We start from the raw sequence: 22382 nt of genomic DNA on the forward strand, positions 1-22382 counted from the left end.
GTCTGCATTTAGCACAGCCCTGGGCCCATGTCCCCGTCGCTCCATCCATGAACCCGCGGTCAGAAAGGCGGGGGTGCTCAGGAAAGAGCTCTGCTCCGCGGGCCGCCGCTCCTCCAGTCCCCGAAGCCCGCGCTGCCCCTGCTGTGCAATGTTGACACTCTGGGGGGAGTGCTAGTCCGGGTGGTGGTCACACCGGGCAGGAGGTGCGTCCAGGGAAGTGGTCTCCCCCGGCAGGGGTCGGCATCCAGGGGGCGATCACCCTGGGCGGAAAGAGTCCCAGTCCAGGGGGCGGTCACTCTGGGTAGGAGCCGGGGTCCCATCCCGGAGGTCCGCTGCACTTCAGCCGAAGCTGAATATAGGGGCGTGGACGTCGTGCCTCAGGTCTGGGATCCAGAACGTCCCCAGCAGCCCGCCGCACCCTGCGGGGTGGGGGCGCGTGAGCACCCGATTTACTGTGGGAGGAGCGGTCGGCACATGACTCCCGTCTCCCCCGGGCCTTCCGCGTCGCCTTGGCAACCTGCCTGGGCCCCGCCCTTCCCCGACGCGTAAACAGGAAGTGGGCGTGAGCGCGGCGCGCTCTTCCGGCGCAGCGAAGGGCGGGAGCGATTGTGAACGGCGGCGGGCAGGACCAATCGCGGAAGACAGCTGGGGACGATCCAATAGCGAGGGCCGGAGGGGGGGAGGGAGGAGGCGGAGCCTGAGGCGGGGCTGGCGAGGCGGAGCCAATCGCGGCGGGCCTCAGCGCGGAGCGGGCCCGGGGGCGGGGGCCGAGGGCCCGACTCAGGCGGCAGCGGCGGCGGCGGCGGCCGAGTCGGGTCCGGTCCGGGTTCGCTCGGTGGCGGGCGCGGCGATGCTGCAGCTGCGGGACTCGGTGGACTCGGCGGGCACGAGCCCCACGGCGCTGCTGGCGGCTGACGAGGAAGTCGGGCCGGGCGGCAGCGTCGGTGGTGGCGGCGGCGGGGGGCGGCTGGGGACGGGCACTCCCCTGCGACAGACGCTGTGGCCGCTCAATGTCCACGACCCCACGCGACGCGCCCGCGTCAAGGAGTATTTCGTGTTCCGGGTGAGGCTGGGAGCGGGGGCGGGAGAGGGCGTGGGTGGGCGGAGCGGGCGAGCAGGCGTGACCTGTGACTTCCGCCCCCGGCCCGCCCCGCACGCTCCCAGCAGCCTGGCACCATCGAGCAGGCGGTGGAGGAGATCCGCATGGTGGTCCGGCCCGTGGAGGACGGCGACATCCAGGGGGTGTGGCTGCTGACCGAGTAAGGGGGCGCGCGCTGGGGAGGGGCCCGGGCGCCTGTGCGCCCCGGGCGCCGAAGTAACCGCTGCCGCCCGCAGGGTCGATCACTGGAACAACGAAAAGGAGCGGCTGGTGCTCATCACCGACCAGGCGCTGCTCATCTGTAAATACGACTTCATCAGCCTGCAGTGCCAGCAGGTGGTCAGGGTAGCCTTAAACGCGGTGGACACCATCTCCTACGGAGAATTCCAGTTTCCCCCGAAATCGCTCAATAAGTAAGTGTGTTGAACAGAGAGCCCGCCACCAAGGCCTCCCAGTCAGCGCTTCCGAAACCAGCCTCCAGTGAATGTCTTGCTTCAACAGCAACAGAGTGTAGAGACAGGTGACTTGTGCCCCACAGGGTGCGTTAGAAGGAATTCTGGCACAAGAGACAGTTATTAGGCTTGTAGTAAAATGAACTCAGGGTACGTTAAAATAGGCCCGACGTGGGTATTCTTCAGATAAGAGCCACACTCAGCATTTTACTCCCGCCAAGAAAGGATTACACCTATCACCTCAAGCTCTGTTGTGGTTAATTTTTAAAAGAAAAAGGTAGTGTGTCGCTTTGATTTGCAGATATTACTGAAGATTAAATTTGGAAACGTTTGATGGCCAGTTTTCAAGAGCTGATCTTCATCTGTTAGGGAGGTTTCTGAAACATGAGAAACCTGGCCATCAGTATACTCAGTTGAATTAAACGGTATATTTCAGAGTTTTGATGAAGGGATTTGGGGAGGGAATTCAGGAAGCTAAGATAAGCTCAAAATTTTGGCCAACAATAAGATGCTCAGGGAAAAGGATTTAAACTTGAAAAACATTACTCGTTTAGTTAGCACAACTAAGACAGTGCTTTCAGTTTGTCACACTTTAAAGTGCTGAAAGCTGTCGTTATTAGACACGCCATTCCCGTCAAACCCCACGGGCCCTTCACTGTTGTGAAATGTCATCGGTCTTATCTTTACCGGTGGCACAGCTTTTTAATCTCACACCCACGACTGAGCAGGTGCTCGGGGGCGCCATGGCCTGCTGTGTGAGGTCTGGTCCCTTTCTTCCCACTCGGTAGGCGAGAAGGTTTTGGGATTCGCATCCAGTGGGACAAGCAGAGCCGCCCGTCCTTCATAAGCAGATGGAACCCCTGGTCCACCAATGTGCCGTACACCACGTTCATAGAGCACCCGATGGCTGGCATGGACGAGAAGACGGCCTCTCTGTGCCAAGTAAGAACACACACAGCAACAGCAGCACTGCCCAGTGGGACGGGAACGTTCCAGGCCTGTGCTGCCCAGGACGGTGGCCACACGGGGCTGCTGAGCACTTGAACAGTGGCTAAACAGAGAAAATAAACTTTTTTTTTTCCCATAAATTTATTTATTTAGTTTTTCTTTTTTTGGCTGTATTGCTGTGTGCGGGCTTTCTCTAGTTGCCGTGAGCCGGGGCTACTCTTTTTTTTTAGAAGATGTTGGGGGTAGGAGTTTATTAATTAATTTATTTATTTTTGCTTTTCTGGGTCTTCTTTTCTGTGCGAGGGCTTTCTCTAGTTGTGGCGAGCGGGGACCACGCTTCATCGCGGTGCGCGGGCCTCTCACTATCGCGGCCTCTCGTTGCGGAGCACAGGCGCCAGACGCACAGGCTCGGTAGTTGTGACTCATGGGCCTAGTTGCTCCGCGGCATGTGGGATCCTCCCAGACCAGGACTCGAACCCATGTCCCCTGCATTAGCAGGCAGATTCTCAACCACTGCGCCCCCAGGGAAGCCCCCGGGGCTACTCTTTACTGTGGTGCATGAGCTTCTCATTGTGGTGGCTTCTCTTGTTGCAGAGCACGGGCTCTTGGCACGCAGGCTTCAGTAGTTGTGGCTTGCAGGCTCTAGAGCACAGGCTCAGTAGTTGTGGTGCACGGGCTTAGTTGCTCCGCGGCATGTGGGATCTTCCCGGACCAGGGCTCGAACCTGTGTCCCCTGCACTGGCAGGCGGATTCTTAACCACTGCGCCATTGGGGAAGCCCCAAATAAACTTTTGGTTTTTAAAAGTTTGTTAACTTACGTCTAAATAGCCCCGTGTAGTTAGCAGCTGCTGGTCAGTGTAGCTCTACGATGGGGTCCTCTGTGGCTGTGGTCGTCTTGGAGAAGGGCCCAGAAGGGCTTCGGGGTGTGGCAGGTGACCCCCGCCCATGGTAGAGCTGGGCAGTCTGCGTGCTCAGCAGGAGAGGAGGCCTTGGGGTGGTGAGAGCCGGGTCCAGGACTGGCGACAGGCCCCCACTTGCCAGCTGTGCACCTTGGCCTGCTCACCGCCTGGTGGGTGGTGGGGAGGAGTAGGTGGGTCACTACGGCAAAGCCACGTCGACCGGCAGAGTGAGGCCCGTGAGGACTGGCTGTAGCCAGTCACAGGTGAGCGCAGAGGTGAGGTGTGACACTTGGAGGGTGACGCGGAGGAGATGAGCCCAAGGGCTGCTGGATGCGTCTGGGCAGGCGTCTCTCCAGGGTGGGGACGGGCTGACACAGACGCGTGGGGGATCATCTGATCAAGCTCCCTGTCTTCTCTTTACAGCTGGATGGCTTCAAAGCTCTGTTAATCCAAGCTGTCAAAAAAGCCCAGAAGGAGAGTCCTCTGCCGGGCCAGGCTGGCGGCGTGCTGGTCTTGGAGTGCCCCCTCCTGATCGAGACCTATGTGGGGCTGATGTCCTTCATCAACAACGAGGCTAAGCTGGGCTATTCCATGACCAGAGGCAAAATCGGCTTCTAGGCCCCGCACGCGCACGCGGGTCCCTTCCCTGGGAGAGCCAGGCCGATGGGACCCTGGGGGTGTCAGGCCTCTGGCCAGCCCCACTGCCGCTGGCAGGGTCCGAGCCCCTTACCTGTAGGGGTCTGGGCACGATTAGCATAGTCAGATGGACCACATACTTCAGCTGGATACTGGGCGTCTGGTCACGTGAGCTCCAGACAAAGCAGAATGAACGTCGCTGTCACCGTCCTGGCCGGTATCTGCTTCCTAGAACCTCAGCTTCCGTGCCCCCCACCGCTGGGGTCTCCATCTGGCTTCCCGTGGTCCCTCCCACCCCAGCCCTGGAGCATGTTAATAATAAACGTTGCGTGATTCCAGTGCAATGGCCCTGTCAGCAGCGCAGCTACGTAGATCGCTACACCCAGGAGGTACCTGAGACGCAGTGCCTGTGGCGGTTTACAGTTGGTGTCCAAATCTGTATTTGGAGATTGAATCCACTTTCTTAAAGCTAATTTGAAAGAAGCCAGCAGGCACGAGCTTATCAAGAGACGGTCTGCCTTGTCAGCTCCTGAACGGACGGACGCTGGCTTTTGTGGAAATATGTGTTCGGCCTAAAGTCACCCTTTTTCTAAAATTAACCTATATTGTGTTAATACTACTCATGGCATCTTTCCCAGGCCCAAAAAGGTTTACAGGAAATCATTTTAAGACAAGTCATTAGTCTGAGAAAGTCACATTGATGAGTTCTTTGCACACAGTTTTGTCAACTCGGTTTAGTTTGTATTGTCATACTCGTATTTAAAAAGGGAATTGCTTAGTTTGCTTGTAAAGAATGCACTTCTGAAAAGGAACCACATCAGAGTCTCCTGACGCAGCTCGCCCCTAGACACCAGCCCGGGGGAGTCGTCGTTCCGTCCACGGCTGAGCCGTCTGCCTGGGAGCGCCTGTTGAGGATTTAGCTGCTGGCCCGCCGGTTCCTCCTCATTATTTCTGACTCTGGCGTAGCTGTGGTCAGCATGGCCGTGATTCGGATGCAGGGTCCCGTCCACATCGAAAGGCTGCCTCACAGCTCCGCCTGGGTCCTGAGCCTTTGCTTTCGATCTTGTAGTAAAGACATTTAAAATCTGAGTTGAAACATGAAAACAGTGGGTGTCATTCCTTTCTTAAAGTTATTAAAATAGGTGCAACCGCCAAGCAAGTGTCCTGTTAAGTGAGAGGATCTTAGAGCATGAGCTGTTCTGTGTGCTGGTCTTGAGCCCTTTGCTGTGTGCACAGTGAGGGTTCTGTGCCACTCGCTCCCCTCATGGCCACCAGGGAGTGGTGTGCACTGCCCAGCCTCTACCTAGGGTGACAAACCCTCCTTCCCCCACCAGCCTTCTCAGCCCTGGCCGCCTTCCTGAAGCACCCGGATTGTTCCAGGTGGACAGCCAGAGCGGACGGTCCCTGCGGGGAGCCGACCTTGACCCAGCCGCCCCAGGGCCTGCAGCTCCAGCCTCCCTTGGAGGTACAACCCCACCCCGGGTGCTCAGGGCTCCCCTCCTCTCCGGAACAGGCCCCATGGGACCCACAGGCCGCTCTCCAAAGCGTTCAGTGACAGAATGGAGGCTCCGAGCAGAACGGGTCTTGTGTGAGGGGGACTGGCCGCTTGGGGCACAGTTTCCCTAAGACAGTGAACCCCAAACTTAAAACTGACCTAGAAAACTTTCCCGTGACCTAAACCTTTGAAGAAAGTAAGCACGAGACATTTTATGAATTAGCAAATATTTATTTTAAGTAACAAAAATTAGTTTTATACCATACGTATTAACAAAAATGGCTTGCTATAGAAAAACAGAAGCAAAACGCTTCCTCCGGGCCACCCCAGTGGGAGACGCAGCACCAAGAAGCTCTGCTCCTTTCCCACGGCCAACACAAGCCAAGGTCTCCCACCTTGAGCCACGTGGGCCTGATCGTGCACGGGTCCTACGTGTGGTCACCCCTCTGCCCGAATGCTGTGCCGACCCCCTGCTCCGTCTCCAGGAAGCACAGGCAGAAGTGGTCCTTGCTGAGGAGGGCCAGGGAGTCCCCGCTCAGGTGCCAGCACACGGAGAGCACCTGGAAGTCACCTGGAGGAAGCAAGGAGGTTAGAGCAGGATAGACCAGCGTTCCAGGGTGACCCAGCTGGAGCGCCAGAGTTCAGCGGGTGGGAAGCCTCCCCCTGGCCTGGGACGCTAAACGCCGCGGGCCCCAGTCAAGTGCGCACACCCGGTGGCCCTGAGGTTTATGCGAAGGTGCCTCCTGAGAAGGGCTTTCACCTTCTGCTCGAGGCCGCGTTTGCTCGCGTCCCCGCTTGCGCTCACCTTCCCCGGGTACCTGCACCGACACGCAGCCCGCCGGCGACCACAGGTACACCTTGCCGCCCCCCGTGCAGATGGCCAGCCGGGCCTGCCGCGGGTCCCACTGGAAGCAGCGCACGGCGGACAGCTGCTCCAGCACCGCGAGCAGCCTCAGCTTCTGGATGTCCCAGATCCAGACGGCGGTGGGGACGCTGTCTAAGGAAGGAAGACATGAACAGGCCCGCTTGAGTCCCCGAGCCGCTCACGCCTGAGGACGGATGCTGCCTGGGGTCTCAGTGGCGGGGGGCCCTCCCCGGGGCTGCCTGGCACACACGGGAGTCCTGTCGGCCTAAGCCCTGCTCCTTCCCAAAGAGGGACGTAGAGGGAGCAGAGGCCAGGGCCGGAGGCGCAGCGGCTGGGCGGCTGCTGCTCCGATGGGCCCAGTGACCCGAGACGCTTCTGCAGCAGGACAGGGGGAAGCACGTGCGGGAGACCCGCACCCCGACTCTCCTTTCAAGCCATTCGACTGCCCGGCCCCGAGGGAGCGGTGAGGGGACAGCACACACACGTGGACGGGCCACTGACCACTCCTCGTCGCCAGGAAGCAGTTGTCGGGACTGAAGGCCAGCGCCCCGATGCCGATCCTGGGGTTGGCTCTGTCGGCGGCAGGCTTCAGCGTCTGTAAGGAGACCGGCACCGAGGCAACCTCGTCTGGGCGTCAAAAGAGAGAGCACCCTGAGCCTCCCCGCGAGGCGAGGGCCTGCGGTCCTGCCCACAACCCCCTGCGGGGCGAGAAGCAAGCACAGGGCAGGGTCTTACGGAAAACAGGGCTCGGTGGGAAACTGGCCGCGGCGCACAAGGCCTGTCCTCGCGCCCTCCCCTGCGAGGCCGTGTTTCTGGAGCTGCGACGGGCCAGGTACCACTGCAGGGCCTGGTGGCCGTCCCAGTGGCTCCTCTGACGCCCTAATTATGCCATTTTACAGACGAGTAACGTCCCAGGTCCCCGACACAGCTGCGGTGTCTCCCTGAGCCCTTTGAGGGCCCTGCTCACCCAAGGAAGTCAGTGTTCATTAAAAAGTCGCCCTCAGAGGACCAGCCGTCAAATGAGGATTCCCAGGGCTTGTATTCAGTCAACAGAGCCAGTGGCCAGGTGGCCTGCTGGCTCACAGCTAAGAGAGACGCTGGGTACCAGGCATCGCAGGAAAGGAGAGGATTCGAAACAACAACAAGGAGCGTCTGGAATCTACCTGGACCCAGAGAACTCTTTTTTCCATAATAAAAGGAAAGGAAAGGGGAGGAAGAGAAAGGCCCCCACCCCGGGCCCAGCTGCTCACATTCGCTCTCCGTGGAGGACAGGGGTCCAGCCGCTGCTCTGGGCGGAGGGAAGGCCAGGCGGCCCAGCACCAGTGGCGGGCTCTTCTCGGCCTCCTTGTACACCACCTGGAAGACAGACGGCCCGGGCAGGATGTGCAGCCGCGGCCCCGCTCACCGCGCCCTCCTGGGCACTCTCCACGAGGTCTCACCCCCGGGCCAGCACTTCAGTGGGGACGGGTGACAGACGGGCCAGGAGCGAGGCGGCGTGCGTCACCGGAGGCCTGACGGAAAGGACGAGCGGCCCGACACCTTCAGACCGCACCGGCCGCGGGGTGGAAGGACCTCCGGCGAACCCTGTGAGGCCTGGGGCGGCGCCACCCGACCCGGCCGCCTTCCAGTCCTGTTCCTGCAGCTCCAGCAGGTCCTCCAGTCCCTGCCGGCGTCAGGGCTGCTTCTCTCCTCACCACTCACCCATCTTAGGTCCCTCACCAGCAGACAACTCACTAGGGTGTCTGTCCCCATCCCTGCTGTCCCCCCCGAGGCGGGGTGTCTCTCCGGGTCCCAAGGTCTCCGAGCACCCAGACCGGCGCCTGCTGAATAAACGGATGCTTGTTCCCACCTCAGGGCCTCTGCACTCCTGTGCCTGTTCCTACTGCCGGAATTGCTCCTCCCCAAACCCTGCGTCACCTCCTCCCTGTGTCTGCCCCAGGACCCCTCGGCAGGCAGCCTCCCTACCCACCCGGGGGAGACACCAGCCCTCCCAGCCCTGGCCCAGACTCCATGGGGCAAGGGTCTGCCTGCTCTTCTCCGACTGGCCCAGAGCACAGTGGGTGCAGATGCTTGGCGCCTGCAGGCAGGGGACCCTGTTCACAGCGCAGAGCAGGAGCTGGTCCCAGAGCGAGCCGCAGGGCTGGGGGCTGGGGGCTGGGGAGGGGAAGGACACCACTTTGGACCCCCTGGGAACGTGGCAGGAGAAACAAAGGCCACTGGGCAAGTCTGACGATTGAAATGTTACAGTATCAGAAGGTTATGGGGACGTAAGGACCCATAAGTAACAGACGTAAGCACCATAAGTAACAGAAAGTGAAAGAGCAGTTTTCGACCCCCTTCCCCAAATACTGTTCACACGGAAACGTGCTTCCAGACTTACTATTTTGGGATTATTAATGGTCGCGGGATGCCCGAATTCTGTGATCATTTTCCACGTCACGTGGTTAAGAATCCGCACCTGTGGCGGGGGGCGGGTGGAAACCACGTGGTCAGAGCCGCTGGGGCACTGGCCGTGGGCTTCACCCCGAGGACGCCCTCCCACCTTTCCGTCGTAGCTCCCGACTGCCAGGAACTGACTGCTGGGGCTCCAGGCCACGGACTTGATGCCCAGGGACCACTCGTAAGCACAGAACGCAGACAGCAGCCGGCCGTCCAGGGAGTAGAGCAGGATCTTGTACTGCCGAGACATTGAAATTGTTACTGAACCCAGAGCGGAGGCAGTGAGACTCGGGGCGGGGACACTGCCCTCCCCGACGGCGGTGGGAAACGGGGACGTGGGACCACAACTAGGGGAGCCAAGCGGTAACACGGTGGGAGGGGGAACCGGGTGCTAACAAGCTCCTCGGCTCGACGTCTGAAAGACGCAGTTAATGCGCTCGGCGTTCGGAGGCCGTGAGAGAAATACTGGCGTCGGCGCTTAGAGCAGAAAGGGTCCCGAGTGGGCCGTCTACCTCCAGGCAGGAGTCCCAGGCGGCCAGCACGCAGCCGTTGGGGGCCCACTCGATCCCGGCCAGGTCCTGCGTGTCCGTGTCAAAGTGCTTGCCGAGGCGGGCGGGGGAGAGATGAAATTGAAAATGTTTTCAACAGATACACGAACGTTTATTTTGTAACTGATGTGTTAACACATTCAGTATTTAATATCCTCATCTGGACATGGACAGAAACGTGTACAGCCGTGTCCTCCTGCTGTGCCGTCCGGCCTGAGCGCTGGGGGGTTGCAGGCCGGGCACACGGGGCTGCGACGTGGCTCAGGCCTCCGTCCGCCCCGCGCCCGTACCTGCTTCTTGCCTGGCTGAGTCTTGTGCCTTTAAGGCCAGCCCAGGCAGGACCCTCCCAGGACACCCCTGCCCCGTCGAGGAGGCCTCTGTCTGGTGGCATCCGGGGGTCCTGCCCGGCCCTGTGCGTCTGTGTCCATGGCCTCCTGCCCCACGCAGGAGCGTGCTCAGTGTTAAACTCCGGCTCACTCTTCCGCCTGATGCAGCCACACGTATGCAAATACCACGGAACCAACAGGAAGGGAGGCGGCACCAACCTGGTGGCCTGTTAACTGTGAACACACCGCAAGCACGCGTCATCTCAACACATCCTACGAACGCCTGCCGGTGTGCGTGCCACGTGGTTACAGGCAGCACCGGCCTTTGGGAATGTGGAATCACATCGCTCCATACCACGGAAGATGCCCTGGAACCTCAGACAATGCACTCCTCCCCTCCCCCCACGCCCCAGGGCCACTGGGCTCCCAGGTGGGGACAAGTCTCACCCGCAGAAGCTGCCAGTCGCTGCAGACCAAGATGCTCACGTAGTCTTTGCAGTCCCGTCTCTCGGCCAGCGCCAGGTAGCGGCCGTCCCTGGTAAAGGTTATTCCTGCCGAGAAGAGCGAAAGGTCCCGGGATCGAGAAGCAGATTGCAGCAGTGGTTTTCAAGTTAGAACGAGAAAGAGAAAGCAGAGGTCTGAAGAGGGGGACGTGGCACACAGAGCCCGGCGTCTGTAGCAGGGAGTGTGTGTCTACAAAGGGCGGGGTCTCCACACCCTTGCTCAGACTTCTGACCTGCAGTGAACCTGCGAGAAATACAGTGACCTGAGCCCCGATGAGCCCCAATCCATTACTGGGAAGTGCGGTGCCCTACGGAGTGTTGTGTTCTTAGGAAATTAACCGCAGGAAACTCAGCTGGTTCGGAGCAGGCTTGTCATGACATTTCCTATTTTTATTTTTGAATTTAAATTTGGAAGAAGTCAATTCAAGGTAAGAATCTGGCTGCAACCAGACTGTACTTTCTCGGCCCGTATTAGCGAACCGAGCCCGTGGCCACATTTCATACCTCATGGGTCAAAAGAACACCTAAATGACAGAGCTGTCATTTCCACCAAGAAGGGTGTGTGTCATCTGGAGAGACACTGATATTCAAACTATAAAAATAAAAAATAAGTGTACAATTGCACACCATTCACATGTGAGGTTCAAACTGCTGACGGCAAGAGAAAAAAATGGAAAAATCATTCAAACTATGTACTGCTTCTTTCTGTTTCTTAACTGAAATACCGCCATGTAACTTCAGGACTCAAGACAGTGGGGCACCCGACTGGCCCAGCTAAACCCGCGGGGGCGGGCTCCCCGCCGGCACAGAGGACACATGCCTCTGGCCCTCGTCGGTGATGTCCAGGTGGGACAGGTCGCCACTTCCCCACTCCAGGCCTCACAGAGTTAAGTCAATGGAGGATTCGGTTCAGAATCCGGTGTGTGAGGTGGGGGTGCGAGACTGACATGAACTGGAGGGACCTGAGCACCCAGTCAGGCAGCAGATGTAAGGGGTTTACGTGTAAGTCCTTCTTCTTTGACGTCCTAAAGGACAATATACCCTCCTTAGTCACTGGCGTCGCGTACAGGAGAAGCCCTAGAGACACAGGTGGGAATGGTCACAGATGAAGTACTCACTAGGAGGTCTGGGGCGGGGGGCGGGTACAGAGGAAAAACACTGGCTATGAGCTGACACACGGCCGAGGCAGCTCTTGCCTGTGTTTGAAATTTTCCAAGGTAAAAAGGTCCCCAAGCCCCAAACGACGACAGAGGAATGGCTTCTGAGTACCTCTGGCCGACTCACCCTGCTGACAAGCCTTAGGGTACTTGATGTAGGACACGGACTTTGTGCACAAGGACCAGACAGTTATCCGCAGCTGCCAGGGGCAAAGGGAGGGAAAAGAGAAAGGAAACAGCATATATTTAGCATCTTTGGAGAGTCCATTCCAAGTCTTACACCAGATCGTCAGCGCCCAAGCGAGAGATTCCCGCAGCAGTTCCCGCGTCAGCGGTCCCGTGGTGTTTTCTGCCTGAAGACGGGTGTCAAACTCACATCTTATGATTGTTACATTTAAATTTTTTTTGGCTGCGCCAGGCGGCTTGTGGGATCTTAGTTCCCTGACCAGGGATGGAACCCGGGCCACGGCAGTGAGAGCGCAGAGTCCTAACCACCACTGGACTGCCAGGGAAGTCCCATGTTTGTTAAATTTAACGCTCCTGGTCCTTGGTTTTCATTTTGTGACAACATTATCTGAGTGACACAAAGTTAAATACAAGTTCATTGTAGTTCAAAGTACTGTCATCCCTCCTTCTCGGCCTCATTTATGTTGTATCACAGGCACGTCTGTACAGGAAACAGCAGCATATAGAGGGTCCAGCACTGCAGGGGTTTCAGGTATCCACGGGGTCCTGGAAGGCATCCCCTGCGGATAAGGGTGGGGGGATGCCGTAGTCACAGTTCTCACATAATAATAACCCTAAACACGCTGCTTAGAGAAACACGTCTAGGAGGGAAGCCACACGGGACGCTCCTCAGTCCTCTGAAGCAGATGAAGGGCGAGCAGCTCTGCCTCACCGGGCAGCCCCAGGCTGGCAGGGACGGGAAGTGGCCCGACTCCGCGCATGGAGGCCTCTGCGGGAGATTTCTGGGGGACCCACCGTGGGCACATCGCGCAGGTAGCGACAGCTGCCCGGGCTGTTGCAAACGGCAGGAAGCAGACATGTCAGTGAGGGACCGGCGAGTGCGCCAGGGATGGACGCCTGGGCTCGGGGAGCTGCGCTCGGGGTCGGTGGAGGGGGACGCACTGTCACCCCGGCCCTGTGAGCAGGCAAGGCCCCCGCACCCAGGCATGGGGAGGGCTGCTGGAGCCGCCCCAGACCCCCTCGGAGCCTCAACGTGAACAGTCACCCTTGACCGGAGTTTCCAAATGTTTGTTTCGGAAAAGCATGTCCACACCATTCCCATCGGCCGTCAGGGAAGGTAAGTGGGTGCCCTGCCACCTCCAGCTCCCGCAGCCCCCAGGCCAGTGGACACGGACGAAGCTGTGTTTACCAGGCGTGGTTGTGAGGTAAGGAACACGGGCTGGAAAACTGCTTTCATCAAATAAGCATAGCTTTAAAAACTGTGGGACTTCACATGAAGTAAAACGCAGGGCCCCGCGTTTCTGTACCAGTGTGATTCCTGCAAGCTAGGCCCTTTTTCTTTTTTAGCTTAGGAGGTTTAAAAAATGAATTAACTGCATTTTCTCCACATTGTCTCTTAGGAAAGAAAAGAATGTGATGGAAGAATCTGATGTCCTGAACTGCCTCTGTGAAAAGCTCACGCGGCATTTGGGGACACGAGGGATGCAGACAAGCTGCAGGGTTGGCAGCACTTTGGGCTGTACTCAAGGTAAAGCGCTTGTCCATCTAAGGCAAAGGCACCAGGGCGCGCAGACGCGGCACGGCCCAGGAGCGAGGCCCACCCTGACGACAGGCTTGTTCCCTGTAAAACCTGCTCTCGGAGCCCAGGGAGGGTGGAAAGGCACACGCTTCCCAGCCCAGCAGGTCTGGGTGTTAAATCCACCTGGACACGCACAGCCGGCGCCATCTGGCCTGGAACACCTGTCCTCCAGGTGAGTGAGGGAGAGGAGGGAAGGCCCAGGGAGCTCCTGACTGGGAGCCCCCCACCCCCTGCCCCATCCACACTTCTCTGTTAAAGGCAGAAAAGACACAAAGCACCTAAGCCTGATTTTTACCCGCCATCCCCCGTCAAAAGCCATCCCCCATCAAAAACCGTTAAAAGAAACCCAACTGTGTGTAACCTTAACAAATGCAGTGAGAAAGAGGCAGATAAACACCCGCCTCCCCTCCGTGAGCTCGAGGAGGTGGCAGCGCCACAGGAGGGGAGAGCGCAGGAGGACAGGCCAGAGGTGGCCGAAGGGCAGGCTCCCGGAGGGCCGCCGACCAGGCCCGCTTCTGTGCTCACCCGCACACCCTGCGGCGGGAAAGCGGAGGCCAGGGGGCCTTGACCTGGGATTTCAGGTCTGGTCCCACGGCATCACCGTCACCACCAAGGGTCCTTCCAAGGTGTCGGCCCTTCAGCAGGACCCCCCTCTGGGCTGGGCTGTGCTTTCAGGCGTTGCCACATTTAAGGGTGAACTGAAACGCTAATCTCGCCAGAGAACAGTCACTTTTGAGAAAGAGTTCCTTGGCTCATCTCCTTTCCCACAACACTTTCTAGCTGTCTTGACGTAAAAAATAAGTACATTTTTATTACTTGATCACTGCTGCCGGTGACCTGGAAAATTCCAGTACTTAAGCAAAAATACTTAAAATGACGTTTTCCAACTCAGAGATTGTTTGGAAAATTAACTCAAGAAACACAGCAGGGCTTCCCTGGTGGCACAGTGGTTGAGAGTCGCCTGCCGATGCAGGGGACGCGGGTTCGTGCCCCGGTCCGGGAAGATCCCACATGCCGCGGAGCGGCTGGGCCTGTGAGCCATGGCCGCTGAGCCTGCGCGTCCGGAGCCTGTGCTCCACAACGGGAGAGGCCACGACAGTGAGAGGCCCGCGTACCACAAAAAAAAAAAAAGGAACACAGCAAACTGAGAGCAGCCCACCGAGTTCTTTATCAGTATGGATGTGCGTGGCTTCCCTCTCTTGTTAGAAGTGGGAATGCATTCAGAGGTCCAGTTCCTCCCGGTTTACACACGTACACCTGCGTGAACACCCTTGGCCCTTCCCCTGGACTGAAGCAGAGTCAAGAGCTGATACAACAAAATGGAAAACTTTGGAATAAATTCTATAAAGTATGTACAAGATCTATCCAATGAAAATACCGCTTAGAAAAATAATTTAAAGACTTAAGAAAACGAAAAGTATCCTATGTTCATGGATCCAAAGACTCAGTACTGTTAAGATGGCCGTTATCCCCAATTGCTCTACAGGTTCAACGCAATCTCAACTTTAAAATTCTGGCACAATTTCTTTTTTTTTTTAGAAATTGACTAATTTATTCCAAAATGGATACGGAAATACTAAAGACCCAGAATGGCCAAAACGACTTTGAAGAAGGACAAAACTGGAAAACACACTGATTTGGGTTTCCAGACCTACTATTAAGCTTTAGTGATCCGGAGCACGTGGTATTGGCACAAAGACAGACTAAGAGATCGATGTAACAACACAGAGTCCAGAAACAGCCCCACATACCTACGGGCAGCTGATTTCTGACAAAGGTGCAAAGTGGGGAAAGGACAGAAATTCAAGACAAATCCCACATCTGCACTTAGCAGCTGACATCATAGAAACTCTAAAAGAAAACAGAAGAAACTGTGATCTTGGGCTGGGCAGGGATTTCTTTAGACACAAAGTGCACAAATGATAAAAGAAAAAATTGACCCATTAGACCCCGTCAAAATGAAAGACTGCTCTTTAAAAGAAACTGTTAACAAAATGTAAAAACAAGCCAGAGACCAGGAGAGAATATTTACTAAACATGTATCTGACAAAGAACTTGTAACCAGAACCTTACAGCTCAACAAAAGGACAAACGGACAAACGGCCTAATAAAGAAACGGACGGATGATACGAACAGACAAGAGTTATAGGATGATGGGCACACAAAAGACGCTTAGTATTATCAGTCATATGGAAATCACCAAGAAAACCCACAATGAGACACCAGCACACATCAGACTGCCTAACAGAAGGGGCTGTGATGAGCAGCGTTGGTGAGACTATGGAACAAACTCCTGCCCTGTTGGGGGGAAGGCTAAACGGCACAGCTACTGCGGAAGAGTCCGCGGTTTCTTAAGCTGTAAACATACACCTCCCGGCACCCCCCACTCCAGGTTTTTACCCGAGAGAAAGAAAAACCCGCGTCCGCAGACAGCCCTGTGAGGATATTCACGACAGCTCCATCGGCCAGTGGGTGATACACACACAGGGTGGGGAATCCACACGGGGACACCACTCAGCTCCGAGAAACCGGAGCTGATGCCCACAGACGCGGACGGATTTCAAGAAGAGCATGAGGCCGAGCGATGGGAGCCAAACACAAAAGTCTGCAAGCCACGTGGCCCCTCCCACATGGGATCTGAACCGCAAACCAAGAGCGCCAGGAAGCAGGCCGGAGGGGGGCAGCAGGATGCCTGGAGGGTGGGAGGTGCCCACTGGGTGGTGTCAGCACGCTCCATGCCCACCGGGGCGGCAGCTACGTGTCCCAGCTCACGGTCCACACGCTTAAAGCGGGTGAATGTTGCTGTTCATAAGTAGCTCCAATTGGCTTTATTGAGATAGAAGAAAAGGTTTTCCGGTCGGGGTTTATTTTTTTAAGACAACTACAGGCTATTTACAACATACATACTAAAATTTAAGGATACGGAAAGGCTGAAAGTCAAAGGATGAAAAAGATATACCCTGAAAGGCCAAACCACGGAAGGATGGCGTTTGACGCCATCATCTGACAAAACACGCTGCAGAACAGAAGAAACTATGAGACGCGAAGAACCGTTTATAATAATAAAAGGCTCAGTTCACCATGAAACCTGGAACAGCTCTAGTAACAGAGCCTCAAAAACACACGAGGAAACCTGGCAGAGCAGAGGCAGCGAGGAGGGCACAGCCCTGTTACACGTTAACATCCTGTAACACAGGAGGGAGAAGGGCGACGACGGCACAGAATGGAAAATCGGGACCGATCGCGTCGGTGTAAAGAAATTCAGTTCTCGAGACAGGTGGTAAAGACGGACTTCTTAACAAATCCTGTTGGGAACAGATAAAAATGGATACACTCCTGACACGACCACTATAAACTCCACGTGAACCTGAAATACATATTTAAATTAAGTGTGTGCGTGGGTGTGTATAAAATAAGATATGGAAACTCGACGTCACCAATACTTAAGAGAAATGAAAATGCAAACCACAGTGCAGTACCACTGCAGTTCTACTGGACTGGCATCCGTTTCACATCCTGATCAAACCGCATCTCCCACAACCAGGCGACCTCCCCTCCCCAAACGTCCGAGAGAGAACGCCTGGATACGGGCTGGAGCAGACGCCCACAGTCCATTCCCTGCAGCATGGACCGCAACAGCTCCGATGCCCAGCACCAGCAGCGTGGCTGCATAAACCGTGGCATGACTTTCCCTACAAGGACTGAAAGAAGCAGTCGAACCCTCGACGTGGATGAATCTCAAAAACGATATCGAGGGGGAAGAAAGAACCACAACAGAACACAGAGTATGAATTCATTTAAGCAAACTTTAGACAAACGCACACCATAGTGTACGGTGTCTGCACACACACGCGCACACACAGATAAGACCTTGAGGTAAGTAAGGATGTGCTTAATGCGAAATGCAGAGCGAGGAGCCCCGCGGGCTGAGGTGGGGCCCACAGACACCCTGCAGTCCTGAGCGCTCTGTTCTCAGGCCTCACGGCAGCGCGCAGACTGCCTGTCGGTGAACCTTGTCCAAAGAGCACGGTTTCTCTTTCACACTGACAGGTGCCTGTCTGGGGGCTGGATTTGGGCCTGAAGAATTATAAGCATGAAGCCTTTTAGATGAGGCTATATGAACAGCTCAAGTTCTCTCCAACAGCCCTGTAAAATGTCAACGTGTGTAACGTGGAGAAACCAGGCGCCCTTCACTTGCTGTCTCCCTCCCCAATGGCCTAAACTGGCAGACATCAAACTCAATATAATGACGAGATGTGTTCACACCACCCCAGCGTTCCCTGATCCCCTAATGTGACACGCTGACGAGATGTGTTCACACCACCCCAGCCTTCCCTGATCCCCTAATGTGACACGCTGACGAGATGAGCTCACACCACCCGAGCTATCTCTGATTTACTGTCAGACTTCAAATGTTCTTCGCGCTCAGAGCTCCTGCCCAGGGCCCCATGTCCCAAGTAAGTCCAAGGCTTGAAGAGGAAATGAATGAAGAGGTTAGAAACACACAGATCAGATGTCTTGAGGGAAAGATGTAAATTTGTTCATCCAGAAGTTCATTTTCAATTGTTGAATCAAAGAACCTGTTTAAATCCTTAAAAATATAATTTAAGCTGTTCTTTTAAAAAAATCTTTTCTTTTCATTAAAACTGGGCAAAAAGATTATACAACAACACTCATGGGCTTATAATGCTCTGACCACTTACGACGTATACCCTTCCCCCCAAACCACCCACTCTAACGCTCCCAAGCAATTCAGGAGGAGGGGGCCTTCGGGGCGTCCCACTCACGTGGAATTCCGTCGTGTTGAGGATGTGGCGCCCATCGGGGCTCCAGCAGGAAGCCACCAGCCCTGCCGAACCCTCGTCTATTTTGCAGTGCCACTCTGGCTGCTCCAAAGACCACACCTACAGTCACAAGAGAGGGACGAGTCAGTGCGCTACGCAGGCTTGAAGCCAACCGGCCACGAGCTGCGTGGCGGCGAACACGGGCGAGCCCTCGGAACCTTCCAGCACGAAGGGCTGGGCCCGGGTTGCACCGCAGAGGTAAGGCGCGCTACTCGGTGACAGCGTGTTGTCGTGCTTCGAAGGGGGCACCCCTCTGCTGTCCCTGAGACCTCACTTAGTTAGGTGTGGGGTCTACAACAAGACACATCTCAGCGCTCCCACACAGGACGAGCGAGTTGCCGGGCTGCCCTCTGAACACTGCCTGTTACTGAGTTAACTTGGTTACAGATCAAGGACACTTAAGTGTCTTCTTATCTTAAACTATCTTAAACTATGAGCGAACTATTAACGGCCTTTGAGCTGTGCTGCCTCTTCTTCCAGACCGGCAGGGCACAGGACGAGGCCCTTCGCGGGGGCTACGCTCCGGGACGGGGGGCGTCCGAGCCTCGGGCCGCAAACCTGCACCAGCCCCCGCTTGTAGAGGGCACACAGGATGAAGAGCGAGTCGGCCGACCACTCGATGTGCTGGATCTGGTCCAGGCACGTGTACAGCTGGCAGATCTGGAGGGTGTTGGCATCCCGGACCACTAACCGGTACTGGACGCAGGAAGCCTGGAGAGGGAGGAGAGAGGCGGGCGGTGTGGGCTCTGCAGGAGGGTGCTCTCGGCGCGGCCCTCCAGCCAGGGGCTGCCTCCTTCTCTCCCTGCACACACGCCGCCTGCCTAGATGGCCTCGTGCTCATCACGTGGACAGCCTGTTCTCAACAAAGAGGAGTTAATGGAAGATAAAACTGAAATGTACAAACCAGGTGCCCAAACTGTTGAATCCCCGGAGAAAGTATTATTTGCAAACTCTCTACTGGAGTCAGGTTCTACTTTCTTCACTGTGTGACTAACCCTGAAGCAGGAAACGGCACTGCGGAGAGGCCCATCTGTGAACAACCCAATCCTCTCTGCTTCCATCACCTGCAGACAAGCTGTAAGGAGTGAGCAGGGAGGTGCAGGGCTGCGGGGGAGAACGACCCCAGAGGCGCAGTTCCCTTCTGTTCAATGTCTGACTTGGAGCCTAAGCAACAGAAAGGCAACATACAGGTTTGAAATTCTGCAGGTGTAAGGACGCTTCATAAATGCTCATTGACCTGTGATGAGAGAACAGAAGAGACATGTTGGTCTCTGCCCTCAGGTCCTGACACAGGGCTCCTGAACGAAACCTGTGCAGTTTCCTGGGTGACAGGAGCGTCTTTTGTTCTAGAGCGGCAACTCTGGGTGGGCTCCTGGATGGGGCTGTCACCCGGAAGACCAAGCCAAGATTAGAAGCTTGGAAATTTCAGCCCCACCCCCCCTTTCTCTTCGGCGAAAAGGACTAAAAATGGAGTTAATGATGGCTCAGGCCCATGCGATGAAGGCCCCGTAAAATCCCAATAATACGGGGTTCGGAGCTTCCAGGGGGGTGAGCACAACCAGACACGGAGGGTGACGCACCCCAGATTCACAGGGACAGACGCTCCTGCACTCAGGGCCCCCCGGGCCTCACCCTGTGTACCTCTTCATCTGGCTGCTCATGCGTGTCCTTCACCATATCTTTTAATAAACTGGTAAACGTGTTTCTCTGAGTGCTGTGAGTCACTCTAGCAAATCAATGGAACCCGAAGAGGACATCATGGAACCTCTGACCTATAGCCAGTTGGTCAGACGCACAGGTGACAACCTGGACCCACAATTGGCGTCTGAAGGGGGAGGAAGCAGTCTCGTGGGACTGAGCCCTTAGCCTGTTGGACCTGGCGCTCTCTCCAGGTAGACAGTGTCGGAATTGAGTCAAACTGCAGGACGCCCAGCTGGCGTGGTGGACAACTGCTTGGTTGGGAAAAAACCCCACACGGTTGGTGACCAGATGTGTCAGAAGTGTTGAGTGTGGCAGTCGTGTGGGACTCATAGGAGGAAGGGCTGGGGGGTTCTTACACACCCACATTAACTTATTCCTAATCCTGACTCTGGAAAGTTTAAGTGTTAATACAGGTTTCTTAAAGATACAGTTACTTTATGTCTATATTTGTTAATAATGTCCAAATCCAAGCAAATAATTTCTATGATTGAGTAAATGTACCTGCTAATAGGACAGTACCTCACAGTTCAAAAATCAAGAACTGACTTTTCAATGTTAATTGTTTCATTTTTGTATTTATCAAGGTCAAACTGGATTATTGGATTTTTGTTTTATAAACTCCCATTAAAAAAAAGCCACAAGAGGGACTTGCCTGGTGGCACAGTGGTTGAGAATCCGCCTGCCAATGCAGGGGACACGGGTTCGAGCCCTGGTCTGGGAAGATCCCACATGCCACAGAGCAACTAAGCCCGTGCGCCACAAATACTGAGCCTGCGCCACAAATACTGAGCCTGTGCTCTAGAGACCGCGAGCCACAACTACTGAAGCCCGTGTGCCACAACTACTGAAGCCTGCACGCCTAGAGCCCGTGCACTGCAACGAAGAGTAGCCCCCGCTCGCTGCAACTAGAGAAAAGCCCGCACGCAGCAACGAAGACCCAACACAGACCAAAAAAAAAAAAAAAAGCCACATGAGTTTTGCATGGGAAAAGGGGAGTAGGGGAGGGATTGCAGATTAGAAATACTATGTGTCCCATGCCTATCTTTTCATATTGTAGCTTTGAAAGCTGTGATCAGTTACAATAAACTCCTTACAAAATGGAATGTTTGTAGCAACACTTGGAAAAACCTTATCAAATCTGTTGCAAGATATTAAAAATGGCAACATGGCCCTACTTTTTCCAGCACCTAGGATAGAGCTTTGAAGAACATGGTTCCAGTAACAGTACTGTCTAGCGCTCACGATATTTAAATCAGAAAGATCTGATTATTTTGGTGTAAAACCCAAAAAAGTGCCAAAATTAAATGAGGAAATATAATCTCTCTTCATAATTCACTAGAATTTTCATAAATGACCAAAGGGGGGGGGAACCCCTAACGTATGCGGGAGTATTTTGAATATACCAAGGTTTTTTGGGGTGCCACTTAAGCTAAAGACATTTTGTATTTTGGAGCTGAATGCCATATTATGTGATTTAGAATAAAACCTCCACAAAGAAGGCAAACGTGTACATCCATCCTCAAAGAACTAGATAAGGATGAAAGGAATGTTAACAAAACTCGAACTGAAAAAACAATCAGGAAGCATCAGTTACTAATTAGTGAAACTGAGTACACTTTCTATAAAGCATAATTTTTCTTCTTCATGTCTTTCCAATGCCAATGATCCCTCACCCACCACATGCCCTCACCCTAAGATTCTGAGGATATACACGGGTCACGCTGGTATATTTCAAAACTTAACTTTCATGTACAAGACAGCTCAGTGATGTCAGAAGCATTCTGCCACCCATGGAATCAGCAGCTCAAATCTCAGGAGTGCGGACAACTCTCTTTATCTGCGCATAGAATGCTGTTATCTAAATTATTCATCTGGCATGTAGTAGAAACGGGTGAAGAGGGCTGGGAAAGGCGACAACAAGCAGCTGCACCACTGCACCAGTTTACAGCCAACTGGTAGACTATATACGTGCCTTTTGTGACAAACTAACAACAATCCGATATCTCCTGTGTCCTCAAATCTGTGAAAGCAGCATTGCTTTTACCTGCCTTTAACAGATGGAAACCCAGGTGCAGGCATCAGGCGGCTTCCTGGGTTCCCAGGCTGCAGCATCTTCCCAGGTCCCCTTCCCAGGGTCACCTGTCTGCAGCACCTGCCCGGGGCCCACACCTGCAGACCCTCGAGCTCCCTCCATCCAGGCCCAGCGGCCGCCCCGCTCTCCGCTCCCTGGATCCCCGCCTCCCGGTGAGGACAGGCGCCTCCCCGCTGAGGGCCCACCCTCGGCCCAGGCCCCGCGGCCGCTCACCAGATACTTGCCGTCCGGGGAGAACTTGCAGAGCAGGCTGGAGAGCTTGAACGCCTCGGAGAAGTTCATGGCGGCCGCTGGACCCCACGACCGCGAAACCCAGCCCGCCGCAACCGCCCCTCCGCGACCGGAAGTGACGGAGGACGAGCGCCGCAGCCAGTCAGGGCTCCGGGCTGACGCGTGCATTGTGGGGCTTGTAGTTCGCTACCCGGCACGCCGCGCGCCGCCGCGCCTTAAAGGAGACGCGGCGTTTTGTCCCACCCGGGATTTCCGCCGGTGCTCGGGTGTGGGGAAGTCCCCTTCAGCTAGGGTTGTCAGATAAAATGCAGAAAGTGCACTTAAACTGAATTTCACGTAAACAACGAATCATTTTCTAGGATAAATATGTTCCCAAATACCA

The 22382-nt window shown here is 55.4% G+C and overlaps 2 protein-coding genes across 5 annotated transcripts; one reads left to right on the forward strand and one right to left on the reverse strand.

Moving 5' to 3' along the window:
* The first annotated feature begins 757 nt into the window (after positions 1-757).
* On the forward strand, positions 758-5208 carry TPRG1L (tumor protein p63 regulated 1 like). Of its 2 annotated transcripts, none has more exons than XM_079931271.1 (5): positions 758-1063; positions 1165-1259; positions 1336-1512; positions 2340-2493; positions 3822-5208. In XM_079931271.1, exons 1-5 carry the CDS (start codon positions 851-853, stop codon positions 4014-4016), a joined length of 834 nt encoding a protein of 277 aa, XP_079787397.1. In that variant the 5' UTR covers positions 758-850; the 3' UTR covers positions 4017-5208. The 2 variants fall into 2 exon arrangements, with proteins under 2 accessions (XP_079787397.1, XP_079787398.1); XM_079931272.1 differs by having other exon boundaries at positions 1168-1259.
* Positions 5209-5796: 588 nt separating this feature from the next.
* WRAP73 (WD repeat containing, antisense to TP73) lies at positions 5797-22125 on the reverse strand. Of its 3 annotated transcripts, XM_079924475.1 has the most exons (12): positions 21983-22124; positions 18535-18687; positions 17920-18036; positions 11495-11567; positions 10155-10258; positions 9346-9432; positions 8937-9071; positions 8775-8852; positions 7645-7750; positions 6896-7021; positions 6335-6526; positions 5797-6100 (listed from the first exon to the last, which is right to left on the reverse strand). In XM_079924475.1, exons 1-12 carry the CDS (start codon positions 22049-22051, stop codon positions 5958-5960), a joined length of 1383 nt encoding a protein of 460 aa, XP_079780601.1. In that variant the 5' UTR covers positions 22052-22124; the 3' UTR covers positions 5797-5957. The 3 variants fall into 3 exon arrangements, with proteins under 3 accessions (XP_079780601.1, XP_079780600.1, XP_079780602.1); XM_079924474.1 differs by having other exon boundaries at positions 8775-9071; positions 21983-22125; XM_079924476.1 differs by lacking the exon at positions 9346-9432.
* Positions 22126-22382: the final 257 nt, after the last annotated feature.

This window comes from Stenella coeruleoalba (assembly GCF_951394435.1).
Source record: "Stenella coeruleoalba genome assembly, chromosome: 1".
NCBI lineage: Eukaryota > Metazoa > Chordata > Mammalia > Artiodactyla > Delphinidae > Stenella > Stenella coeruleoalba.

Coding starts and splice junctions, on each gene's coding strand:
- TPRG1L (XM_079931271.1), top strand. CDS start 851: ATGCTGCAGCTGCGGGACTCGGTGGACTCGGCGGGCACGAGCCCCACG. Junction 1,260..1,335: donor GGGGTGTGGCTGCTGACCGA/GTAAGGGGGCGC, acceptor TGCCGCCCGCAG/GGTCGATCACTGGAACAACG. Junction 1,513..2,339: donor CCCCCGAAATCGCTCAATAA/GTAAGTGTGTTG, acceptor CCCACTCGGTAG/GCGAGAAGGTTTTGGGATTC.
- WRAP73 (XM_079924474.1), bottom strand. CDS start 22,051: ATGAACTTCTCCGAGGCGTTCAAGCTCTCCAGCCTGCTCTGCAAGTTC. Junction 7,022..7,644: donor GTCCTCCACGGAGAGCGAAT/GTGAGCAGCTGG, acceptor TTTGACGCCCAG/ACGAGGTTGCCTCGGTGCCG. Junction 6,101..6,334: donor GGTGCAGGTACCCGGGGAAG/GTGAGCGCAAGC, acceptor TGCTTCCTCCAG/GTGACTTCCAGGTGCTCTCC.